General features: G+C 34.1%; 4 protein-coding genes across 4 annotated transcripts; 1 reads left to right on the top strand and 3 right to left on the bottom strand.

The window, feature by feature from the left end:
- Positions 1-7246: 7246 nt before the first annotated feature.
- LOC107614336 (uncharacterized) lies at positions 7247-8563 on the bottom strand. Its single transcript, XM_016316548.3, has one exon. The coding sequence runs from the start codon at positions 8389-8391 to the stop codon at positions 7723-7725; it is 669 nt and encodes a 222-aa protein (XP_016172034.1). The 5' UTR covers positions 8392-8563; the 3' UTR covers positions 7247-7722.
- Positions 8564-13472: 4909 nt separating this feature from the next.
- On the top strand, positions 13473-13969 carry LOC148547055 (uncharacterized). The gene is made up of 2 exons (XM_088496506.1): positions 13473-13667; positions 13739-13969. The coding sequence occupies exons 1-2, from the start codon at positions 13473-13475 to the stop codon at positions 13967-13969; spliced, it is 426 nt and encodes a 141-aa protein (XP_088352632.1).
- A 460-nt stretch (positions 13970-14429) lies between these two features.
- On the bottom strand, positions 14430-15210 carry LOC148547054 (uncharacterized). The gene is made up of 2 exons (XM_088496490.1): positions 14641-15210; positions 14430-14510 (listed from the first exon to the last, which is right to left on the bottom strand). Exons 1-2 carry the CDS (start codon positions 15208-15210, stop codon positions 14430-14432), a joined length of 651 nt encoding a protein of 216 aa, XP_088352616.1.
- Positions 15211-15215: 5 nt separating this feature from the next.
- On the bottom strand, positions 15216-17849 carry LOC148547053 (uncharacterized). The gene is made up of 4 exons (XM_088495267.1): positions 16466-17849; positions 15906-16061; positions 15468-15827; positions 15216-15290 (listed from the first exon to the last, which is right to left on the bottom strand). Exons 1-4 carry the CDS (start codon positions 17813-17815, stop codon positions 15216-15218), a joined length of 1941 nt encoding a protein of 646 aa, XP_088351393.1. The 5' UTR covers positions 17816-17849.
- Between the last annotated feature and the right edge of the window lie 4383 nt (positions 17850-22232).

Genomic DNA, 22232 nt, shown 5'->3' with positions numbered 1-22232 from the left:
TATTTATATCCATTTAAATTTTGTAAATATAATTAAAAATTAAATAAAATTATATAAAATTTTCAAGTAGTTAAACTTTCACTTTAAGTTTATATTTATTTTTAGTTGTTTATTTTTAATAATTCAGTACCAGACTTATTTTATATGTCATGTTAATGTATCTAAGTTTTATTAGTAAAATAAAAATATATAGATATTTTTATTCTTATATTTTTTTCATAAAAGAAATTCTTATGATATTTGTGATCAAAAGACAAAATTGATAACAAAAAAAGTTTAAGACGAGCAAAATTTATTATTTCTATCACACTTTTAATTATTAATTTAATTCTTTTAATTTAATTAATTAATAATATATTTTTTCTTACACTTTTAAAAATTATTAATCTTCTAGTATTCCTTATTGATAATAACTATTGCAAAATATTCTGAAAACTTCTTTAATTTTCAAAATTTTCAATTTCTAAATGCTAGATTAATTAATAATTAGCATGATCATTTTTGTTATTCAAGTTTCATATGTATACTCTAAACTTTCCTGGATCTTGCTTAACAGAATAAGAAACTATATAATTATGATGTTTTCATTTTTTTTAATTTTAATTAGCTGTTGGTGGCCTAGATACTATAGAGTTATTTATATGTCATTATCTTCATAACTTCATTTTTGTCAACTCCAGTGTTATTACTTACTAGCTTATAGGTTAACCATTATATGTTGTTACCTTCCCAAACATCAGGTTGTGTTTTTCATACAATTGAGTTGATTAATTTTGAATCAATTCAATCTTACCAGGCACTCACCTATTAGTTATGCATTGCATATATAGTCAAAGCATAGACATTGCTTTTAACAGCTATAAATTAGAAATCAGAACTCAGAGAACAGAGATTGAATGCATAAGAGAAGACAACCCTCTTTTATAGCTTTTGCAAAGCTGCACGTGCTACAGATCTGATATATGAAACTTATATTCATTTCTTTCTCTGTAAGCAAACCATTTTTTATTGCTATGGTTAGCTAAAAAGATTATTTGCAATAGGGGTGTGCATGGGCCGGGTGAAACCGGGTTTGATGTGACCCAGACCCGACCCGAAATATATTCCGGGCCCATTTATGAGACCCGAACCCGACCCTAGACCCGATGAAACCTATACCCTTTCGGACTACAACTATACCGGGTGAAAACCGGGTGAAAACCGGGCCGTTAACATTATGTTACCTTGATACCTTCTTGTAAGTTAGTATGTAAAAATATCCAAATTTGCAAGACTCCAACCATTATTTGACATGGTAAAATTCACTTAGAAAAATATAACAAGAACCAACTCTTCTCTAAAATTAAAGCATAACCATAATCAATAATATTAATATTGCCTAATAACACCAAATATTTAAATAAATACAAATAACACAATATTATGCATTAGTCTAAAGTCTTATGCATTTTAAATATAAAACATTAACTTACAGTCTTATATATAATGACTAATAACACAAAATATTAAGGTTTACAATACTTAAATTCTACATAATAATAGCCATCATCCATCACTAATAATACAAAATATTTATTGTGTATGGTGACCGGGCCACCGGGCCGATTTCGGGTGACCCGAGCTATGGCCCGGACCCGACCCGAAATAATGACCGGGTCTATTTTTGAGACCCTTACCCAGCCCTAGACCCGATGAAATCACACCAAATTAGCCCCTAAAGTGTTCGGGACCGGACCGGGCCTTCGAGCCGGACCGGACCATGCACACCCCTAATTTGCAATATTTCCATGTAGCTAGCTAGCTAGAAAGGGTCAAAATCATATCAAATTCTCACACTTTTTAACATAAAGACAAATTGGAAAAGATAGGGTTTCCATGTTATGAAATAAGACACTTTCAATAAGGGTGAACGCCAATAAAATTAGATAGAATCAAAATTTCGATTCGTAATAAAATTATCTCCTCAGATCTAATATCTGCAGTTTTAAGTTTGAATTGGATATATTAGCAAAACACAAAAATATTTTTGAAAGTTTATTTTTATTAAAAAATATTAATAAAATTTAATTTTTTTATATGTTTATTCTTAAAATAATATTAAACATATTTTTTTTAAAATAATAAAATTAAAATAATACAGTATATATGATAATTATTATTTGAAATAAAATATAGAAAGAATATTTACTTATTTATTTATTTATTTTTGCGGATCCACGAATATGTGAATACCTACATAAAATCCACAATTCGATATTATTAGTGTGCGAATCGGATCCGATAGCCTTGCGAATCAAATCCATATCCGCAACTTTTTTTTGAGTTCAGATGAACACCGTGCGAATGGAATCCGATGCATAAACACTCCTACTTGTCAAGGACTTAGATATCTTATTTCTTTTTCAACATAAAGAAAAAACACAGTTGAAATATCTTTATGCATATTACTTAGTTAGTGGGCCATCCATGTTAATATTTATAATTGTTTTGGAGATTATTGCATTTTGGATGTGGATTAAACCTTGCTAATTTTGGTAGATTTTTTATGAGGCAGTTGATTTAATTTCACTTTGCTGGTTAATAAATGTTTCCTTGGTTGGAAGCATATATAGTCACTTTATGATGCAGCATTATGCAGAGGCCAAATTGCAGATAAGATTTTACTGTATTCTACTATTAATCAGTTATGATTTATAAAGCTAGGAAGCAAGAAAGTGGAAAAGGAGTAATAAGCATTAATATGCTGTCACAGCCAATGAATATGTGGATATTAAAAGTTTAAAGTGCGTGGCATAGATCTATGAAATTAAAGCTACCACTAGAGGTAATACCGTTGAGCAGTTGCTGTATCTTAATTTTGAGAGGCATTGTAAGGTTTAGATCTATCATTTATCTCAGGCTAATTAAGGATTCAGATTTTAATATTTTAAAGTGTAATTAAGGAAGCAATATTTTTCCAAGATTGAAGATTTCAGATAATGTACGAAGCAATATTATTTATTATGAATAGAAAAAAGCAATTCCAAGTTGACAACCAAAGAGGTGTATGGAGGAAGGTTTATAAAGTAGTTCTATTTGGAGGTTGTTGGTAGTTTCTGATAATAGTTGTGTCAATTAATTCATGTTTTGATATAAATATTATGGAATTTAGATTTATTTAGTTACAAACAAGAATTGGTATACACATAGTTTGATTGTAAAACAGATATATTACGTACGTGTGCACATTTTTTTTGTTTTTGTTTTAGAGAATAGATTACTAAAAATGTTTTTAATGGAATCTAATTTAATTTAAATTAGTGCGATTTTGATCTGTTTTTGGTTTGGATTGAATTGAATACTTTTAATTTGAGTATTAGTCCAATCCTATTCACCTAATTTACACTCTTAATATATATGCTGCACATGTTTAAGGAAAGAGTAAACATTTGAACCCAAGTTCATTTCGATTGCACGAGTATTTAGTGCCACCAAATTATGCATTCAAGTTGGTTATAATATATTAATAATATTTGATATTATAAAATGTGAAAAGATTAAATGTTATGTTTAATTAACAAATAAATTTGTGTGCGGAAGTAGGATGGATAGAATCGAGTAGAAAGGTTAAGAAGGTAGGTAAGATTTAAGTTTAAGGTTTTAAAACAGTGAACAACATTGGAGTGGAATTTATTAAACTCTAACCTACCTTGTTTATTCTCAGCCCTAATCCCACTAATATTATTGATGGTTGTTGCTCACTTGCTTGGCTATTTCCCAAATGTATATGTGATTTATAACAAGGATGTGGTAGTAGGTTTCTTGCATTAAGTGATGCTGATTGGAAGACATAAACGGGGGATTACCAGATTAGTGGTTGTAAATTGCTCTTAATTTGTTCACTCATTTTGAACTATTTGATTGATTATTCTACCAACAACAACACACTTAGCTTATACACAAGATTACATTCAACTTAGCTTGTTAATAATGAAATGGAACAATTAATACGTGTATCGCATGCATGCCCACTTCATCAAGGCATATAAAAAGCTTGAAATGAAATGTAGTCATAATAATGGAGATGTGATCCACAATTCATGAATTGAAGCAATTATTCGGTTTTAGTTGAATAATGGGACATGCATATGAATCAGATAGGCTATGGCATTGAACACAATTGAGGAAAATGACCTAGTGGCTAATATATATATATTTTCATTTTCATTATCATTATGTCCTACCTTTCTTACCTAAATTGGGTTTGTAAGTCATAAAAATAATGGGGTATACTTTTTGAAATAGTGCAACAAATAAACATGGCAGGGTGTTGTGTAACATCATTCCAGTTGCCCACGTTTAAGGGGAAACTAAAACCAAACATGTTCACCAGTGTGTGTTTATGTCTCATGGAAAAAATTGCCAGGGTAGCCACTAATGTCTAATGCCCTTCTCTAAGGGTAACACTAACTTTGACTACTACTCGAATACGACTATTATCCTTCCCGCAATTAAGGAATACACCCAACAATAAAACTTAATTAGGAAATTAACTGCCAATTAGTTGCATGCATAAGACAATATTCGAATCTCTAACATTTACTTAAATTGACGAGTGAATTGACTACGAGCCAACCCAAGTTGGTTAAGATATATGTACGTTAATTAATTAATTTTTTTTTGTTTACCGTTGATGGTTTTTTTTTTTTTTTTTTTTTTGGTATTGCCGTTGATGGTTATTTTTATCTACATGCAATAGTCTTAATTTTTTTCTCTTTTTTTCTACAACAGCCGTGGTAAAAAAAAACTTTTTGATACATGACCCTGTAATTTGCAACCCAAAAAGTTTCCTCTGGCCCACTTATTTTTCAACTGGGCTAACATGTGGCCTACTTAAAGCATGACGTTATTGGGCTCTGGCCTAGTTTCAATACCCAAAAACATGTTTGTCCAAATAAGAGTTAATTGCACTTTTTTGTTTCTGAATTGGAAGGCCCAATTTCGTAGTACGGAAGCCCATATACTCCCATTCCTAATGTCACTATTAGAGATCATTTTTATTTCCACATGGATATGATTATGATGTCATACATTGATTTTTCAATAATAAGATTTGTATTTTTGGCCCTTAGTTTCTTATTCTAGAATAATAGATTGTCACTGACTCACTGTTTCAATTCCACTGAATGTGATGCCCAAAAGGCAAGTTAGAAATAACGCCTACCATGTATTATTCTCTAAAGTCATGGCCAAGCCATAGATGGATCTTACATTTTTGAAAGGTTTGGAGAGAAAATGACTGCTCTTAATGATTGACTTGAAGCAGACACTTAGGGAGGGGTCTGCCTAATGTTTTGAACTAACAAGCTTCTTAGTCAAGCCAGTAATCATAATTCATATATAATCCTCTTGCATCCCTCAGCTTCCTCGAAACCGCTCTTAACTTGTAATTCCACTTGTTAATTATAGTGTCGTTTGATTTCTCTTGTGAGATCAAAATTGAGCATTTTCCAATGTGAAAAGAAAAATGTGACATTCTTTTTTATGTCTACTTTGGTAACCAGTTGCATTCTTGATTTAGGGTTAATTTGTAGCTTAATTAGCCTACTATGCTATATATATATTGTGATTGACCAAAGAGACTTGATAATAATAAAAATAAAAATAGTTTCAAAAATGCAATGCATGAGGTGCGTCATTCGCGGCCTATATCGCTGTCTAAAATGTGTCTTAGCGTGTTTTCCAGGACTTTGATGCCGTCCCTCCCAAGCTTCCATTGACGTTAATCTATATCTACATTATAATTATAATTATAATTATAATTATAATTATATATACAGCTACCTATATGAAAATAACTACTATTTTGTTCTTATTAAAGAAATTTTGCAATAACAATAATCTTGAGGTCAAAGTAGCAATAGAGCTTTGAGGTTGTTTCGTACTATATATGAACAATTAGAAAATCAATGAGAATATAATGAATTAAATTAACGTTATTGTGGTATAACATTTTGGAAAATCGTTGCACTAGGTACTACCATTCTTGAGCATAGCCTTGGCATTACTGATGTCTACTTTGTCCCCTCTAGAGAAGACTATCCATGTGACTACTTTCTAACCTTACCTGCCCTTAGACCGTATCAATTTTGAGTTAGTGCACCATGCCATAGTTCCCACACTTCTCTAACTTGGCTAAGCTTTTGTGAATACTAAGGTTTACATCCTTGTACGGAGTGGATGATGTAAATTACTAACATGTATGATGACGGATCTAACTAGTATAAATTGAAGAGTTAGTAATTATTAATTATGATAGATCATTATGTGAATGGTAAAGGAATCTAGTATTGGAACCAACTTGGGTTGGTCGAGTGGTCAGTTTACTCGTCCGCTTAAGATCGAGGGTTCGAATCCTGCCTTGTGCATGCAGCAACTCATTCGCTAGTGGCAGACCCTTAAATTGAGCTCAGATTCGCGACAGATTAGTCATTCACCTGTCGAATGGGAGGATACCGTGGGAAACAAAAAAAGGAATGTTTTTTTTTTGTTTAATTATTCTGTTGGTCTCTATAGTTTTGTGAAATTTTCAATTAAGTCCCTATACTTTTTTTCTTTTTAATTGGATCTCTACACTAATTTTTTTTTCAATTAAGTCACTCTTAATAGTAATTGGCTTAATTTTATAGGAACCCAACTAAATAAAAGAATTGGTATAGGGACCTAAATAAAAGAAAAAAAAAAGTTTAGGGACCCAATTAAAAAAAATTGATGCAAAGACTCAATTAAAAGAAAAAAAGTATAGGGACCTAATTGAAAATTTCGCGAAACTATAAGGACCAACAGAGTAATTAAACATTTTTTTTAGTATAGCAAGTGAATAACTAATTCGTTAAGAATTATAATTCTATTTAAAAATTAATCACTAATTAATAAATTGATGTATAAGCAAAATAAAATTTAAATTTTTTGATACTTATTTAACCAGATAAATAAATTAATTACTCAACTAACAAATTATTAATCACAAATAGTTAAACCATTTAGAAACCATAATCTTGATATCATGTTTCATTTGTCAATAGAATCTTATGTGGTTTAATTTATTTATTACCAATTCCCACTTCCATTGAAGAACATGTAGGATGGCATGGAAACACTAGTCAACTAAGATTATTCCACTATTGGCTTGGCGCACTCTTAGTGGGAGCAGATACCAAGAAAAAATGTTAGTTAGTCTTAGTAAATAGTAACAGAACAAAAAAGGTGAGGGAAATCAGAAATCTATATAAATATTTTTGATAACTAAAATCATAATAATTAGCTAGGGATGCATAATGCATAGTCATAAGTTCCCTAACAAATTAAAAGGTACATTCACACCGGTAACAGAATCTAATTAACCCAATTAATTTTTTGTTGGGTCCCCCAAAGGCGACAAGAAGAGGCTGAAAGAGCTTCCCTTTGGTATTGTTTGTTGGTAGCAGTAACAGTAACACACTCAACTTCCAATCCAACCACTCCACCATTCATTACAATCTCAAAAGAAAAATGAAGGGCTTAATTCAGTAAAACCCTGAATCAAGCACTTTCCTGAACCAGTTAACTTAAAATCCTGAAACCTCTGTACAGATAAGTAGATGAATTTTGAGTTGCTTGCTGCTACTCAAAAAAAGTCTCTAACTTTAGAACTCTAAGAACCTGCAAAATCTATATATGTAATAATTTAAGGCTGACTATAAGTCAGTGAAGTGCAACCCTTTGGTACTTGGTCTCAATTGGAGAAGACTCAGAGGCATCACAAAATTCTCTTTTTCTGCTGTTGTTGTTGTTGTTGTTAACATCTTGATGGAGTAGTGGTGGTGAAGGAATAGTGACAGGTGGAATCTCAAAGGACTCAAGGGGCGGTGGAGGGTGTCTCCATTGAGGGAGTGGGCCTGCAAGAAGCAGGGTTTGAAGCAGAGGACCTGCTTTCATGACTGCCTGCAACAGCTTACCCTTTTCTGGAAGTGGCCCTGTTGGTGTCACTGCTTCAATCATGGCAGATTCTGTTGCTGACAAGTGGTGCTCAATCACTGGTGATGACACAATGCTTTCTTCACAGTCTGATGAGGTGGTGTTGATGTTGTTGTTGTTGTTGTTGTTTCTTCTGTGGTCATCTTCAATGCTTGAGATTCCAGAGACAGGATTATTCTGTTGCTGAAGAAGAAGCTTCTCCAAGAGAAGTCTCTGGCATTTGTCATTGGCTTCATCTCTTTCTCTTATGGTCTTGTTGAGCAGATCCTTGAGGATGAGGAGTTGTTCATCTCTCTTCTTGAGTTCCTCGTGGACTGCAGCTCTAGTTTGTTGAAGCTCCAGAGTGGTATATAGAAGAGACTGTTTGAGGTCCTCCATTGAATTGAAAAGGATCATGAATTCTGAAAAGAAGAGGAAAGAGGAAACAGAGAATGAAGAGAAAGAAAAAGGGTATAGTTTAGTTACTAGTTAATGTGTTGGCGCATGCTCTTTTATAACAACAACAACTAGTCCAACTTACTGTTCCCCAATCTTCCTAATTTTACTTCTTATGTTATGTATATAACCAAATTTATTCAATTCTCGCTAAATTTGGAGAAAATGTGCGTACCCTTTATTTATATAATCCCTCATTACTGATGTCTAGCTAAGGAAGCAGAGTTTTTCTTTTATATTTAATTAATTCTTTTATAGTTGTCATATGGAGGGGTATGTTTCATTTTAGGGCGATAAAAGTGAGGGCAACAATATCCGGAACAAGTCCTTATAACATCATTGTAATCCCTTACTATGATCATGTTGTGGAGAAAATTTTCTAAGAAAGTGACAGTGAGAAAAACACGAGGAAAGTGTTACATCCCCTTTCAGGAATAATTGCTACCATGCATTCAGAGGAAGGGTAAAATATAATACAGTAATTTTTACGTGAAGTTAATAGTTAATAATTATTAAATAATTTAATATTAATTTTATTTAAAAAAACTGTATATAAAATTTTTACTTTAAAATAATGTTCAATAATTATTTGTTGAATTGATAGTGAATAATGTTTAATGTTGTTTTTGAAAGGCGATACATCTTAAATTAATCTCTAAAAAATATAACTGTGAACTAAACTGAGACTGACTACTACAATTATTAAATGATAATATCATCGTTTAAGTAACAAAATAATTAATTTAATTTATTATTGTATTCTTGAAATACCAATTTAGAATGTCTCATCGAACGTTAACACATTATTGAGGAAGCAAACGCATCATTTTCTGAAGCAGAAAAATACTGGTTACGTCACACGTGGGCTGCGCAAATCAGTGAAGCCAACAGTTATTTTGTTTTGTACTGAGAGCAATTCCAATTGGTTAAATTGACATGAGTGCCACTTTGATTTCCTTCTTTCTCGTAATTTATTATACTTTTTTTTTTAGTTTAACTAATATTATTTTTTATAAAAGCTGACATTTTATTTACTGTTTTAGAATAATAAAATTACATATACAAAAACATACATATAGATGTAGATTTTTTTTTTAAAGTCAGATAATTCTATTCATAAAATGAAAGAAACATATAAATATTTATATATAAAATAAATAAAAAATTAAGAATTTTTAACGTTTTATTATAGAAATAACATTATATAATAATTTAATAAGAGAGATAAAAAAGTAAAATATTCATCAATTAGAAAGTAGAAATTTTTGAAGTTCTTTCTGTAATTTTAAAACCAACACCATTATCTCTTCTACACTAGTTGATACATTATCAATAATGAACATATTCTTAGCCTTCCATAAGGACAAGCTCAAAATCACCATTATCATTCTCTAATAGGAGCTATTGGATTGGGTACGCAAGACTTCCATTCTCAAGTTCCACTCAACATAGAAATTAGAGTCTTCGGTGCTCTTTCTAGTCTGATAAACTCATTTTTGACCAAATTTCTTTTGATTTTACACAATAAAAGATGCAATGATTGATTGTTTCTGGAAATTGTAGGCATCTTCGACAGATAGGTTGAATCAACGGGATGCGATGATGAAGCTTTTGTAGCACTGGAAGCTTTTTATGGAAGCCCCTCTAGAGAAAAATCTTAATCTTCCTTAGGATTTTCAGCTTCCACAGTTCTCACCACAAATTTCGTTGTCTCATAATCTCTGGGCAAAATTCAATGGGAGGATACGAGAACCCATAAGCCACACGGTACCCAGTACTCACTTCACACAAACCACTTTTATTAAGGGTCCAATAAATTTTATCTTCTCCACCCCTAATTGTTGTTGCTAGCACACGCTAACTAGTACCCTCGAAAAAAATACTTCTAATTAGAGTTTGATTCTACTGACCATTAGAAAGTATTAAGTCTTTGACTATCAATAATGGTTGATTTTGTAGATTGGAAGTTTCAGATGAAGAAACAACATAAGGATGTGGAGGAGCAAGTCAAGGATCACTGAAGATTCGAATACTGGACCCATTGCCAACTCGCCAAACTAGCCATTTTCAACAACTTTACGCTCTTCCAATATGTTACGCCACCTCAGGAAGGTACTGTTCCAATTTGTATTCATTATAGAACTGTATCAAAAATATTTACCTTTGAAAAGTCTAGATAAGAGTGATTGTGGCTGAAAAAAAAAACTTTTTAAAAGGTAAAATTTTAAAATATTTACATTTGAAGAGTCTAGATAGAAGTATAGATGTAGATTATATTACCTATTTAGTGGTTATGATATTAATAACAACAAAAGATAAAATTTTAAAATAACAAAATTATAATAAAAATGTATACCTCATATTTAATATTTTTATTTTTATTTTTTTAAGATATTTTTTTTGTGACTATTTTTTTAAGATATTAAATGTATAAATTTTGTATATCGTTAAATGTCATTAATATATATTTTTTTTAAATTTAATTTATCATTTTTTTTAAAGAAGAACAATCTTCATACACAAAAACGTCATATGACACTTACAAATCAACGTCATATGACACTTACAAATCAGGGTAAAAAACCCAAATAAACCAAGCTGAAAAGTTTATTACCCAAATCAGCCAAAACAAAATTTATTTCAACAATCTACCAATGGCCATTTATATATAATTCGAATCAATATGATTCGAACTACAAATACTTGTAATTCGAAATAACTTGCTTCGAATTACGTTTGAATGGATATGCATGTAATTCGAATCAAGTAGATTCGAATTAGAGAAGGGTAAATCGAATTGACTCGATTCGAATTAGTAGGCTCATGTGATTCTATGGAGTTCGAATCATATTGATTCGAATTATTCAATGTTGGTGACACTAGGTAGTTCGAATTAAGTTGATTCGAATTACTAGTGAGTTGCCTATATAATGCCACGTTAGTTGGATATATATCAATTTTTTTTTTCATATTCTTACTTGGATAGTTGGATATATATCTTATAGTTGATACAAAAGATATTTACTATATAATTTTATTTTTCTAAATATATATATATATATATATATATTTATTTATTTTGATGATTACACAATTTTAGAAATATTTAAAAAGTATTATTAAAATTAAAATTATATTTTTTATTATTTGACAATAAAATTAAAAATTAAAAATTAGGGATTAATATTGCTAGGTAGCCAGTAGTTGTGGTGGCAAATTTGTACCCTAACAAAAATATTAGAGATTAATATTGCTAGGTAGACAAAAAAAAAACAGTCAGAACTTGCCTTATTTAGCATTAATTATATAAATTTGGTTACAGAATATTAATCCCTAATTTTTAATTTTTAATTTTATTGTCAAATAATAAAAAATATAATTTTAATTTTAATAATACTTTTTAAATATTTCTAAAATTGTGTAATCATCAATATATATATATATATATATATATATATATATATATATATATATATATATATATATATATATATATATAATATTTTTAGAAAAATAAAATTATACAGTAAATATCTTTTGTATCAACTATAAGATATATATCCAACTATCCAAGTAAGAATGTGAAAATTTTTTTTTGATATATATCCAACTAACGTAGCATTATATAGGCAACTCACTAATAATTCGAATCAACTTAGTTCGAACTACCTAGTGTCACCAACATTGAATAATTCGAATCAATATTATTCGAACTCCATAGAGTCACGTGAGCCTACTAATTCGAATCGAGTCAATTCGATTTACCCTTCTCTAATTCGAATCTACTTGATTCGAATTACATACATATCTATTCAAACGTAATTCGAAGCAAGTTGTTTCGAATTACATGCATTTGTAGTTCGAATCAATATGATTCGAATTATATTTAAATGGTCATTGGTGGATTGCTGAAAAATTTTTTGTTTTGGCTGATTTGGGTAATAAACTTCTCAGCTTACTTTATTTGAGTTTTTTACCCTACAAATCATAGCAAAAATATTAAATCTATATCTAAATCAGAAGATAAATATTTTATATATTAAACTATAAATGGAGAGGAGTTGTAATATTCGATTACAACAAATTTTAATAAACAAAAGTAGAGACAATACTAAGTTTTTTTTATTTTCAAATCTACGCAAATGTATCCCAATACATTAGGATATTTTTTCTCTACTCCAAATAGATTCAATCACTTCTAAAATTTATAAAGAGTTTCATAAATATTCATCTTTTTTCAAAATGTCTTTCTCCTATATTTAAACCTACATCATAGAAGATAAAATACCCATAAAAAAGAGTCATTAAACTATGAAAAGAAATTATTATACCACAAAAAGAAAAAAATAACCATAAAAAAATTATTATCGTACTAGATTTACGAACTAAAACTTAAAAAGATAAAAAAAAAACTAGAAATAAAAAACAGAAATAGAAATTAGAACCCAAAACATCAGAAGAGAAGTAAGAGAGAGTGAAAGAAAAAGAAAAAAAAAAAGAAGAAGAGAGAAAGAAAGAATTTTATCCAAATCTAAAACTAGAAAAAAAAATCGAAAAAAAAAATAAAAAGTTTAAAAAAGTTTTATTTATAATAATCTTAACATAATAACATGTAAAAGCATATGTTAATTAATAAATAATCTACATGCATAATTTTATTAACAAATAAAGTTATTAACAGTGTTTTAATTACCTCTAAAAGAGACTAAATCCCCATTTTGGTCCCCCAGATTCAGCCCGTGCACCAATTTTGCCCCTGAGATTCCAATTGCACTGTTTATGTCCCCCAGATTCCGATTCGAGCACCTTAATGGTCCTTCGAAGATTTTCCGGCGTGACTCAGCGACGGCGTTGCTTATGTGGCACAGCCAGTGCCACGTTGGACGCCGTAGTGTACATATGACGTGGAATGTGTGATAAAATTCCCTAATGTAGTCCCTGTCCTCATTTTTAAACCCTAAAATTTCGTTGGCCTTCCCATTGAGGTTCTCTCCATCAACGTCTTCTTCTGCATCTCTTCTGTACACCGATAGCTGTCCACCATGAGAGGAAGTGGGAGCCATGTTGCAGGAAGTTCCAACCGGTCATCGTCGACGGAGAACTGGAGAAGAAGCACGACGCGAAACAGGCTTGGACGGGTTCCGGACTGGTGCGGCTGTGGTTGTCGCCCGGTGCTAAGGTGGTCTGGGACGGAGTCGCATCCTAACAAGCCCTTCTTTGGTTGCCCCAACTATAATGTGAGTAAAGTTTAATAATTTGTAGCAGATTGAAATTTTTTTTTTCGGTTGATTATTTTGGTTGGTTGCAGACAAGTGGGAAAACATGGTGTGGGTTATTCGTCTGGGCTGATTCTGTGCAAGAGGAGTTGTCTGAAGGAGCTGTTGCAGGAGATGATGATGGTGACAGGAAGATGAACTTTGCATGGCGGATGGGCAATATGGAGGCAGAGATTAGGAATCTGAAATTCATAACTCATGTTCTTGGATTTGGGTTCTTAGTAATTGTTGTTTTTGTAGGATTGGTGCTATTAAAGGGTTGAGAACATGTCAATGTAATGCAGTTCCCAAATTAATGAATGAAACTGTTATGTGGTAACATAACAAGGTTTGTGTAAATCATCTTACTTTGATATAATATAATATCCTGTTGGATGAAGTAAAAGAAGTTGTAAATAAGTAACAGCAAGATTGATCCAAACCATGGACAGTATTAATTGATCAATACCAAAATATGGCAAACCATTCATAGTTTTAACACATTACAACCATAAGTAATTGAACAAGTAGCATGACATACTTGATTAGTAATCAACAAAATAAACCATTGTTTAGAGTGAGCGCAGTCACTGTATCTTTTAACAAAAAACTAACACTTGACAAGCAAAATGTCCTAATCTCCTAATATGAAAGTTCACTTCTTTCGGGGGTGCTTAAATCCAGGAGTCGGCACAAACTTCAGAAAATTTGTGAATCGTGAAGCAGTGGCAGAACTCGCACCCTTCATTGGGTCCAGTGCTGTAGAAGGGGTTGTTGGAGGTGACCTTCTTCTAGTAGGCAGTTTGGCAGGTCTTGTGGCTGGTTCTCTGGTTACTTCAGTGAACTACACAAATTTCAAACCAGAAATAAATACCAAACATTGTCACTCAGTAAACCTTTTTCAGAGTTTTTACTCCATTAATTACAAAGGCTTATTATAGAATTAAAATTGTACCTTTTGAGAGTCTTCTGGTTCAGAACAAATTGGCTGTGACAGATCAATTTCTGATGCTTGACCAATAGGAGCAGAATTGATGGTAATATTAGCATTAGCCGTAGCTGTAGCAGTAGTAGTTGCATTTGGAGTAGCAGTTGCAGTGGCACTGGCAGATGCAGAGGCAGATGCAGTGTCAGTTGTGGTGGCCTGGGCAGTTGTAGTTGCTTGTGCACTAGCATTTTTAGGGTCTTTAGCAGCCTCTGCTGCCTTTGCAGCAGCCGCAGCATCAGCTGCAGCTTGAGCAGCATCAGCTGCTCTTTTCTTTTCACATCCTCTCTTGGTGTGACCCTTTTGCAAGCAGTACTTACATGTGAAAGGTCGAAGCTGTCTTTTCAAGGCTGTTACTGGCTTAGATTTCTTGCTAGAACTTGAGACTTCATCTGAGTCCTTCCTCCTCTTTGTTTGAAGATTCCCTGGCTTCCTCTTGATTGGTGGTGCCAATGGCTTGTTAAACTGACTTTGTTCCCAGAAGGCTTGGCCAGGTATAGGATTGATGTGGTACTTGTATGTTTCCTTGTAAGACTCCATGGTTATCAACTTATGGCAGAAATCCTCTGGGTGCTTGTTGACTCTGGCCAGTGCTGCACAAGCATGAACGCATGGAATCCCTACAAGTCCAGTTTACTTCCAGCTTAGGTTAAATAAAAAATTATTTATAACACTACTTTAAAATTAAATGAGCAAAGGTAAGTGGATGGGAGAGAATAACCTGTTAACATCCAGAACTGGCAGGTACATAATCTTTTCCCCAGGTCTACCACATGGTTTGTTGGACGCCCATGGACCTCAAACTTCTCATATCCAGTATCTCCAGACCATATAGCATGCCAATGTCTGGACTCTTTCCTCACCTTTTCTAACCTACTTTTGATTACGGGTGGTAACAGCCCCATGTGATTGTCCAACTTAACCTTGTTCTTAGCCATAGTCCGCATGACAAACATTCTCACCTCTTCTAGAAGAGTAAGTATAGGCTTGCCCCTTGCTTCTTTGATCTTTGAATTGAAAACCTCACAGGCGTTGTTGCAAATCGAGTCCAATTTCGGGTTGTGCCTGAACTGTGACCTCGTCCATGCCTCCCTTGGCCACTTGTCAAGATACTTCCATGCGTCCTCGTTCAGCCGCTTTATCCTATCCATGTATTCCTGAAATTCAACAGTTAATAGTTGGGAAAGAAGTCCATGTTAGATAACTCCAGTTTCAAAAAAAGTGGCTTTATGTACCTTAAACTCTTGAAATGTTGTAGCTCTAGCACACTCCCATAACAGTCCCCTAAGCTCCAGGTCCTTCCACTGCTTATTGAAATTTCGCCACAAGTGCCAGACACAGAATCGGTGTCCCACATTAGGCATCACGACTTTCATAGCAGGCAGTAATCCCTGAAGATATCAAGCATTATGTTACCATAATAGTCCCTAACTTTGAAAATCGATCACCATAATAGTCCCTAACTTTGCATAACTATAACCATAATAGTCCCTAACTTTGCCAATCTTTCACCATAATAGTCCCTAACTTTGAAAATCGATCACCATAATAGTACCTAACAGCACACCATCATGGTATAGTACGTAATCAAACAATTAGATCAGAGCAGTATTCACAGTATAGCAGCAGACACTAACAGCAAACCACAGTATATACCATAAAGTATCAAACAATTATATCTTAGGTATCATCACAATATGGCAGTATACTAACAGCACACCACAGTATATACCACATAGTTTTACACATTTAAACTTATGTGAGAGTAAGGATTAAGGTTTCAGTAAGAAATTACCTTTTGCATATCAGAGATGAAGTTCCACCCATGGGTCTTGTAGTCTCCAAGATCCTCATGTAGCAACTCTAGAAACCACTTCCAATTCTCAAAGTTCTCCACTTCCACAACTGCCCAGGCAATGACATAGACATGATGATTAGCATCTTGTCCAACAGCCGATAGAATTTGCCCCCCGAACACAGTTTTTAGAAAAGCCCCATCAAGTCCAATTAACGGACGACAGCCAGCCTTGAAACCTGACTTGCAGCCACTCAAGCAGACATACATCCTCTCAAATATGACCTCACCACTAGGCTGTGGCTTTGTGCATATCTGAACAGTTGATCCTGGGTTTGTTTTCAATAGTGTTTCACCATAGTCCCTAAGCATAGCATATTGCTCCTTGGCATCCCCATAGACTATGTTTCTAGCATCACACAGTGCCCGTGATATAGAGTTCCTATTGAGCGACAAGTCATATTTCGTCTTGAAATATGTTGTAGCCTCACAGTTCCTGAAATTGGGATATTTCCTTAGTTTTTTTACCAACTTACCTGCAACCCAATTTCTATTTGCTGCCCTGTTTTTATCCTCTCGTGGACAAGTGTGGTCATTGAAGAAAGTCTTAACTTGCCAGCAACTGTCTTCGTGGTCCCTTGATACGTATACAACCCACTTGCAATCCTTTACCTTACATACTGCCCTCACCCTTTTACCATCGTTCTTCCTAAATCTCATCCGTCTCCCTTCTTGTATAGTGAACTCCCTCACTGCCTCCTTGAACTCCCACTTAGTATTGAACTTCATCCCGACTTCTAAATGTAGTTCCCCAAACCTAGCACCCTGTCTAAACACCGGAAACACCTCCTCTGAACTTTCTTCTCCAACCAGCTCATCCTCTGAATTAGGTGGTGTTTTCATCTCCAAAGAGTGCCACGAATTGCCACCATCCGATTCTGACCCCGGATCAAAAGCATCATGGTTATCCCCCTTTATACCTCCCCCCACAAATCCAATGTCCACATCTTCATCAGAAACGTCTTCCACAAATCCATCATCATCAACACAGACCTTGGCCTTCCCTTTTTCCTTTCCACTCTCAGCCTGGACCTTCTTCCTTGCATTGGGTTTCTTGACTTTCTTCTTCTGTGAAGGAACAGTATATCCAATGCCCGATTCATCTGAGCTATCATCCGGCTCTTGTGGCTTATAGGCCTCGTCCTCAGCACTCTCGTAGCTGTCATGAGAGTCTGAGTCAGAGGATAAAAGAACATGATCACTAGCATTTTCCTTTGCTTTTGAAATACCTTTCCCTACAGACCTTAGACAATATCTCCTAGTCCTAGTTACATTGTTCTGTCTGGGCATGGGTTTGGGTTTGGGAACTGTCTTAGGCTTACAATTTGACTTAGGCTTAGGCTGGGACTCCATGTTAGAATTCACATTGCTCTTCTTCAGTAACGCTTCTTTAGCTTGGGGCTTGTATGTTACCATGCTTAAACTTCTAGGAGGGTCCTTCTCGGTGGTAGGTTTGACAGGGGGTCTTTCACCATTCTGGCATTTGACTTCGCTTGCTCTCCAAGATCCCTCACCTCGTCATCAACATGCACAACAACATCCTCTCCTTGTACTATTTCAGGTTCTGAAATGCCATGTTCAATGTAGACATCCACTACCCCATTGTTCTTTCCACCATGATTACACAGCTCTCTCAACTCATTATCAGAGTCTAAACGCCTCAAACCTACTTCCAGGCTCATCCCAGGGACCTGCCACCAAACCTCCTTCATGGTCTCATAGCCTATCTCTTTGAAGTAATTTCTCAGGTAGAATACATCCAACCTGTCCACATCCAGATCACCCAAACAATGCCTATTGTCAGGTGTGTATGTCCATCTCCCATCCTTCCCCCTCTCAAAATTTCCCCCATGATGAAACATTATGTCTAACAATTCGGCGTTCATCTGTAACATAACAGAGAAAATGCTTAAAATTCACCACGCATGCAACACATAAACAACAAATAACTTAGATATTACACACCACCAGAGATTAACCCCTGTTCTTTTCACAAGAAACAGAGCATGCATTACTGGTTTGAAGAAGGAAAACACTAAAACCCTAACAGGCAGTGGATTCTAACACAAACTACATGCATCATGTTCAAGTAACTTTAACAATCGGCCATATCAGGAATGAAACATGATCCAAAAAATTCAAAAAAATATAATAAAATTTGTACCTTGAAGCTAGCTTAAACGGTTCTTCAGTCAATGCTTCAATGGTGAACCACGAACCTTCCCCCAAGTTCAGTACAGCAATGTTAAGAAACCAGGCAGCAGTGCCCTTGCCTGTTGCTACTGCTTATGGAGGAGGAGACCAAGCGTTGAGAGAGGTGAGAAAATATGGAGGAGAAGACGTAACGAATACCAAACCCTTTGCCCAAGTTACTACTACTCTCACTGTGATCAAAACGGCGACGTGTGGGCTTTCATTCGTTTTGCCCCATGAAACGACGTCGTTCTGACTCTCCAACGTGGCAGTGGCTGTGCCACATAAGCAACGCCGTCGCTGAGTCACGCCGGAAAATCTTCGAAGGACCATTATGGTGCTCGAATCGGAATCTGGGGGACATAAACAGTGCAATTGGAATCTCAGGGGTAAAATTGGTGCACGGGCTGAATCTGGGGGACCACTATGTGGATTTAGTCTCTAAAAGAAGATTAAAGGCCTTTATACAAGTTTAATTGAGGAAGGCATGTGTTACCTGCACTGCATTTCAGAGACATGAAAGAATGTTAATATTAAGAGTTAAATTTTATTTATCGATACTTTATTTGATACCTTAACCATATTAATTAATTAAATTTAGAGAATTTTCCTAACTTACACTTGGAATTCCAAGAGAATTTTTGTTTGCTAGTTCATATGACAAACTAATCGTTTTCCCGTTGAAAATATTTACACGCTGCTTTGTCTTTACACAATTAAGTTCTTTGATAATTGGAATGACTCTTTGACTTGATGAGTTTTTTTGTTGTTTTCTTTTTCTTAAAAAAAAAAAACATTTTGTATAGTACCCAACAAAAAGAGGTTGTTGAAGACAAGTTTTTTTAGGGTAGAATTTCCCTTCTTCAATAATAATCTTGGATTGAATTCTCTTATATATATAAAGTTGATTGAAGAAATTGATGGATTCTTTTTGTTTCCTCAATTTTATGTATATGTCTAGCTATGTTAACCATCTCTACAATTTTGTAGAAAAATAAAAATAAAGAAAAAGATAGAGAAATTAACCACATAGCTGAATCTACATAGAATTGCATGTGATTAAGCGTATGAAAATTATATTATTAACTTCAATGGATTTTTTTTTAATCAAAATTAAGGAGACTCGAACCAACGACCACTTAATTATAAAGAAGTTATGTCATTTGAGTTATAATTCATCTTGCACTTTAAAAAGTAACATTATTAATATTATTATGCAATTTATCTCAGCATGTCATTTTTGACAAATATATACATGTAATCAATATCAAACATTTAATTGCACTCTTGTGTTGACTTGAGTATGTAGCATTTCCTACACATGTCACATAATGTTACAGATTTCAATCTTCATGTGTGTCTCACTGGGGATGACAAGGGATATAATTAGTTTTAGTGGTCAGAAAAATGTAGCTAGTAACCAAACTTTCTCACCAATATTTTGCCCAAAGAAAGCTGATGGACCCCTCTTTGAGACTATAAAAATCCTAGCTAGCTTGTTTAAGGAAATAATTAAGCATATGGGGCTTCCATTTGACTTAATCAAGACCCCTAATACTCTAGTTTTTGTACCAACATTAATGACATTTTCATTAATTAAGGAGAAGTGATAGGGATCAGTAGATTTTGTGATTTGTAGTCATTAATTCATTAATATTTTTAATAATATGAGATTATATCTAATGATGTGAGATGACTCACTTTTTTTTTACTGATTAAGTACTAGTCAGATTTTACTAAAAATACTAGTTTCCTAAACTTTCTCTTAATTAATTACCAAGCTACATCTTCTCAATGTTTTTATCTTCTGTGCAGTGACGAGACACGTGTATGGTTTCAACTAATGTACAAGAAGATATTTATTGTTAATTTTTAAGGGTTTAGTTAAGGTATATGTTAAAATTATTAAATAAAAAATTATTATAAATATTTTTTGTAAAGTTTAATTTTTAATATAATTATTGTGTATTTATTAAAATAAATTTTAATTTTTTTTATTAATAGTAATTTTAATTTGTATTTTTAAAATACATGTTAATTAAACTTAATTTTTAATAATACAATAAAAAAATAATAGCTACCAAGAGAGTACCTGTCAATTTTTTACAATTATTATTAATTATTACTCTAATTAATAATTATTAATTTAACATTAAAAAATATGAATAATCAGCATTTATTTACCTTTAAAATTATAAGGATTAGTTAACAAATCCCTCTAATGCACGTATCGTATTATCCCTCCCTCGTTGTGAATACGTTACGCATTCGGATTCCTCCATAATAGAACGATTTGTCGCCATCCTTGTCTATATCGAGCATCGGTCATTGGCGTTGTCCTTCTAGTTGTTGTCGGCATCAACGTGTTGATGCGCAGACCAACCACATCGCAGCGTGCAACCAATCTCCACCCCCCACCCCGAACGCGAAGCCCCCTACCCAAACCTCAGTCAACCTGGATCGTTGCGTCGAACACCAACATCCATCCTGCCTGCATCTCCAACCGTTTTACCGACTGGAAGATGCCCCTAACGCCTACCATAATGCATTCGGAAGAAGCACCCGACGCCTTCCATAACGCCATTGACGCCGTCATCAACCAACAACGGAAGTTTGCGCGCAATAGGATTGTCATCGAGATCGCACGCACCTTCACCCCGCAAGTTCGGTCGTATCCCCAAGCTGCGAACAAAAACTCTGCATTCCCAAAGACACCTCTATTAAAAAATACAGGTATATTTTCTAAAGACACTTTTATTAGAAGACACACGCATAAGAAGACACGTCTGACGTATTAGGAAGACACATCTAGAGACCAATTAGGTGGTAGTAGAGCAGGAGCATGCAAAGATAAAACGGTGATTTTTGAATTGATCAGGGTAATTAGGGTAGAAGTTGGAAAATTGGTTAGATGATTTTTTGGTAATTTGGACTTTTGGATCCAGTCCATTAAGAGTTAGCAGGACCCTTGTTGGTTGCGTAGTGGAGTTGTAATACAATTTTTTATTTCCGTTAGATAAACAATGAAAAATGTGAACAACGTGAACAACGAACTGCATTTCAAACCCACTAAACATCCAATTTTACTTTCACCTTTCACCCTCTCTTACCTAATTTCATCCCCTCCCAACCTTAGCACGCAGCCACCATCGCCGGCAACGAAGTTCCCTAGCGCTACCCTCACCCGCACGTCACTACCCCTGTGAGGAGAATCGTTGTTCCGTCGTCATCCCGACACCGCACCACTACCCCCTTTCTCAACGACGCGCTGTCGCGTTTCATCCTCAACTATCGCGCATTGTTGCTCTTCTCGCTAACCCGCTGAGGAGAATCGTCGTTCTCCTGTTGCTCGGACGCCATACCACTGTCATTGTGTTATTGCCGCACAGTCGCATCTTCTCCCCATCCTTCGCGCACCACTGCGAAGGGACATCGCACCGTCACTGAGCCAGAGGCTTTGTTTCGCCGCTGCTCCAATGTTGCACCTCTGTCCTTGCTTCCATGCCGCTACATC

The sequence above is a fragment of the Arachis ipaensis genome, chromosome B8, assembly GCF_059453495.1.
Source record: "Arachis ipaensis isolate K30076 ecotype BB chromosome B8, ASM5945349v1, whole genome shotgun sequence".
Taxonomy (NCBI): domain Eukaryota; kingdom Viridiplantae; phylum Streptophyta; class Magnoliopsida; order Fabales; family Fabaceae; genus Arachis; species Arachis ipaensis.
This window is presented reverse-complemented; position numbering and strand designations above follow the sequence as displayed.

What these genes read in the sequence shown, in the direction of transcription:
- LOC107614336 (XM_016316548.3), bottom strand. Translation starts at nt 8,391, where the DNA reads ATGATCCTTTTCAATTCAATGGAGGACCTCAAACAGTCTCTTCTATAT.
- LOC148547055 (XM_088496506.1), top strand. Translation starts at nt 13,473, where the DNA reads ATGAGAGGAAGTGGGAGCCATGTTGCAGGAAGTTCCAACCGGTCATCG. An exon ending in TTGGTTGCCCCAACTATAAT is followed by an intron (nt 13,668 to 13,738) that starts GTGAGTAAAGTT and finishes GGTTGGTTGCAG; the next exon opens with ACAAGTGGGAAAACATGGTG.
- LOC148547054 (XM_088496490.1), bottom strand. Translation starts at nt 15,210, where the DNA reads ATGGAGTCTTACAAGGAAACATACAAGTACCACATCAATCCTATACCT. An exon ending in AACCAGAAGACTCTCAAAAG is followed by an intron (nt 14,511 to 14,640) that starts GTACAATTTTAA and finishes AAGTAACCAGAG; the next exon opens with AACCAGCCACAAGACCTGCC.
- LOC148547053 (XM_088495267.1), bottom strand. Translation starts at nt 17,815, where the DNA reads ATGCCCAGACAGAACAATGTAACTAGGACTAGGAGATATTGTCTAAGG. An exon ending in TCATCTCTGATATGCAAAAG is followed by an intron (nt 16,062 to 16,465) that starts GTAATTTCTTAC and finishes TGATATCTTCAG; the next exon opens with GGATTACTGCCTGCTATGAA. An exon ending in CTGGATATGAGAAGTTTGAG is followed by an intron (nt 15,291 to 15,467) that starts GTCCATGGGCGT and finishes CTGGACTTGTAG; the next exon opens with GGATTCCATGCGTTCATGCT.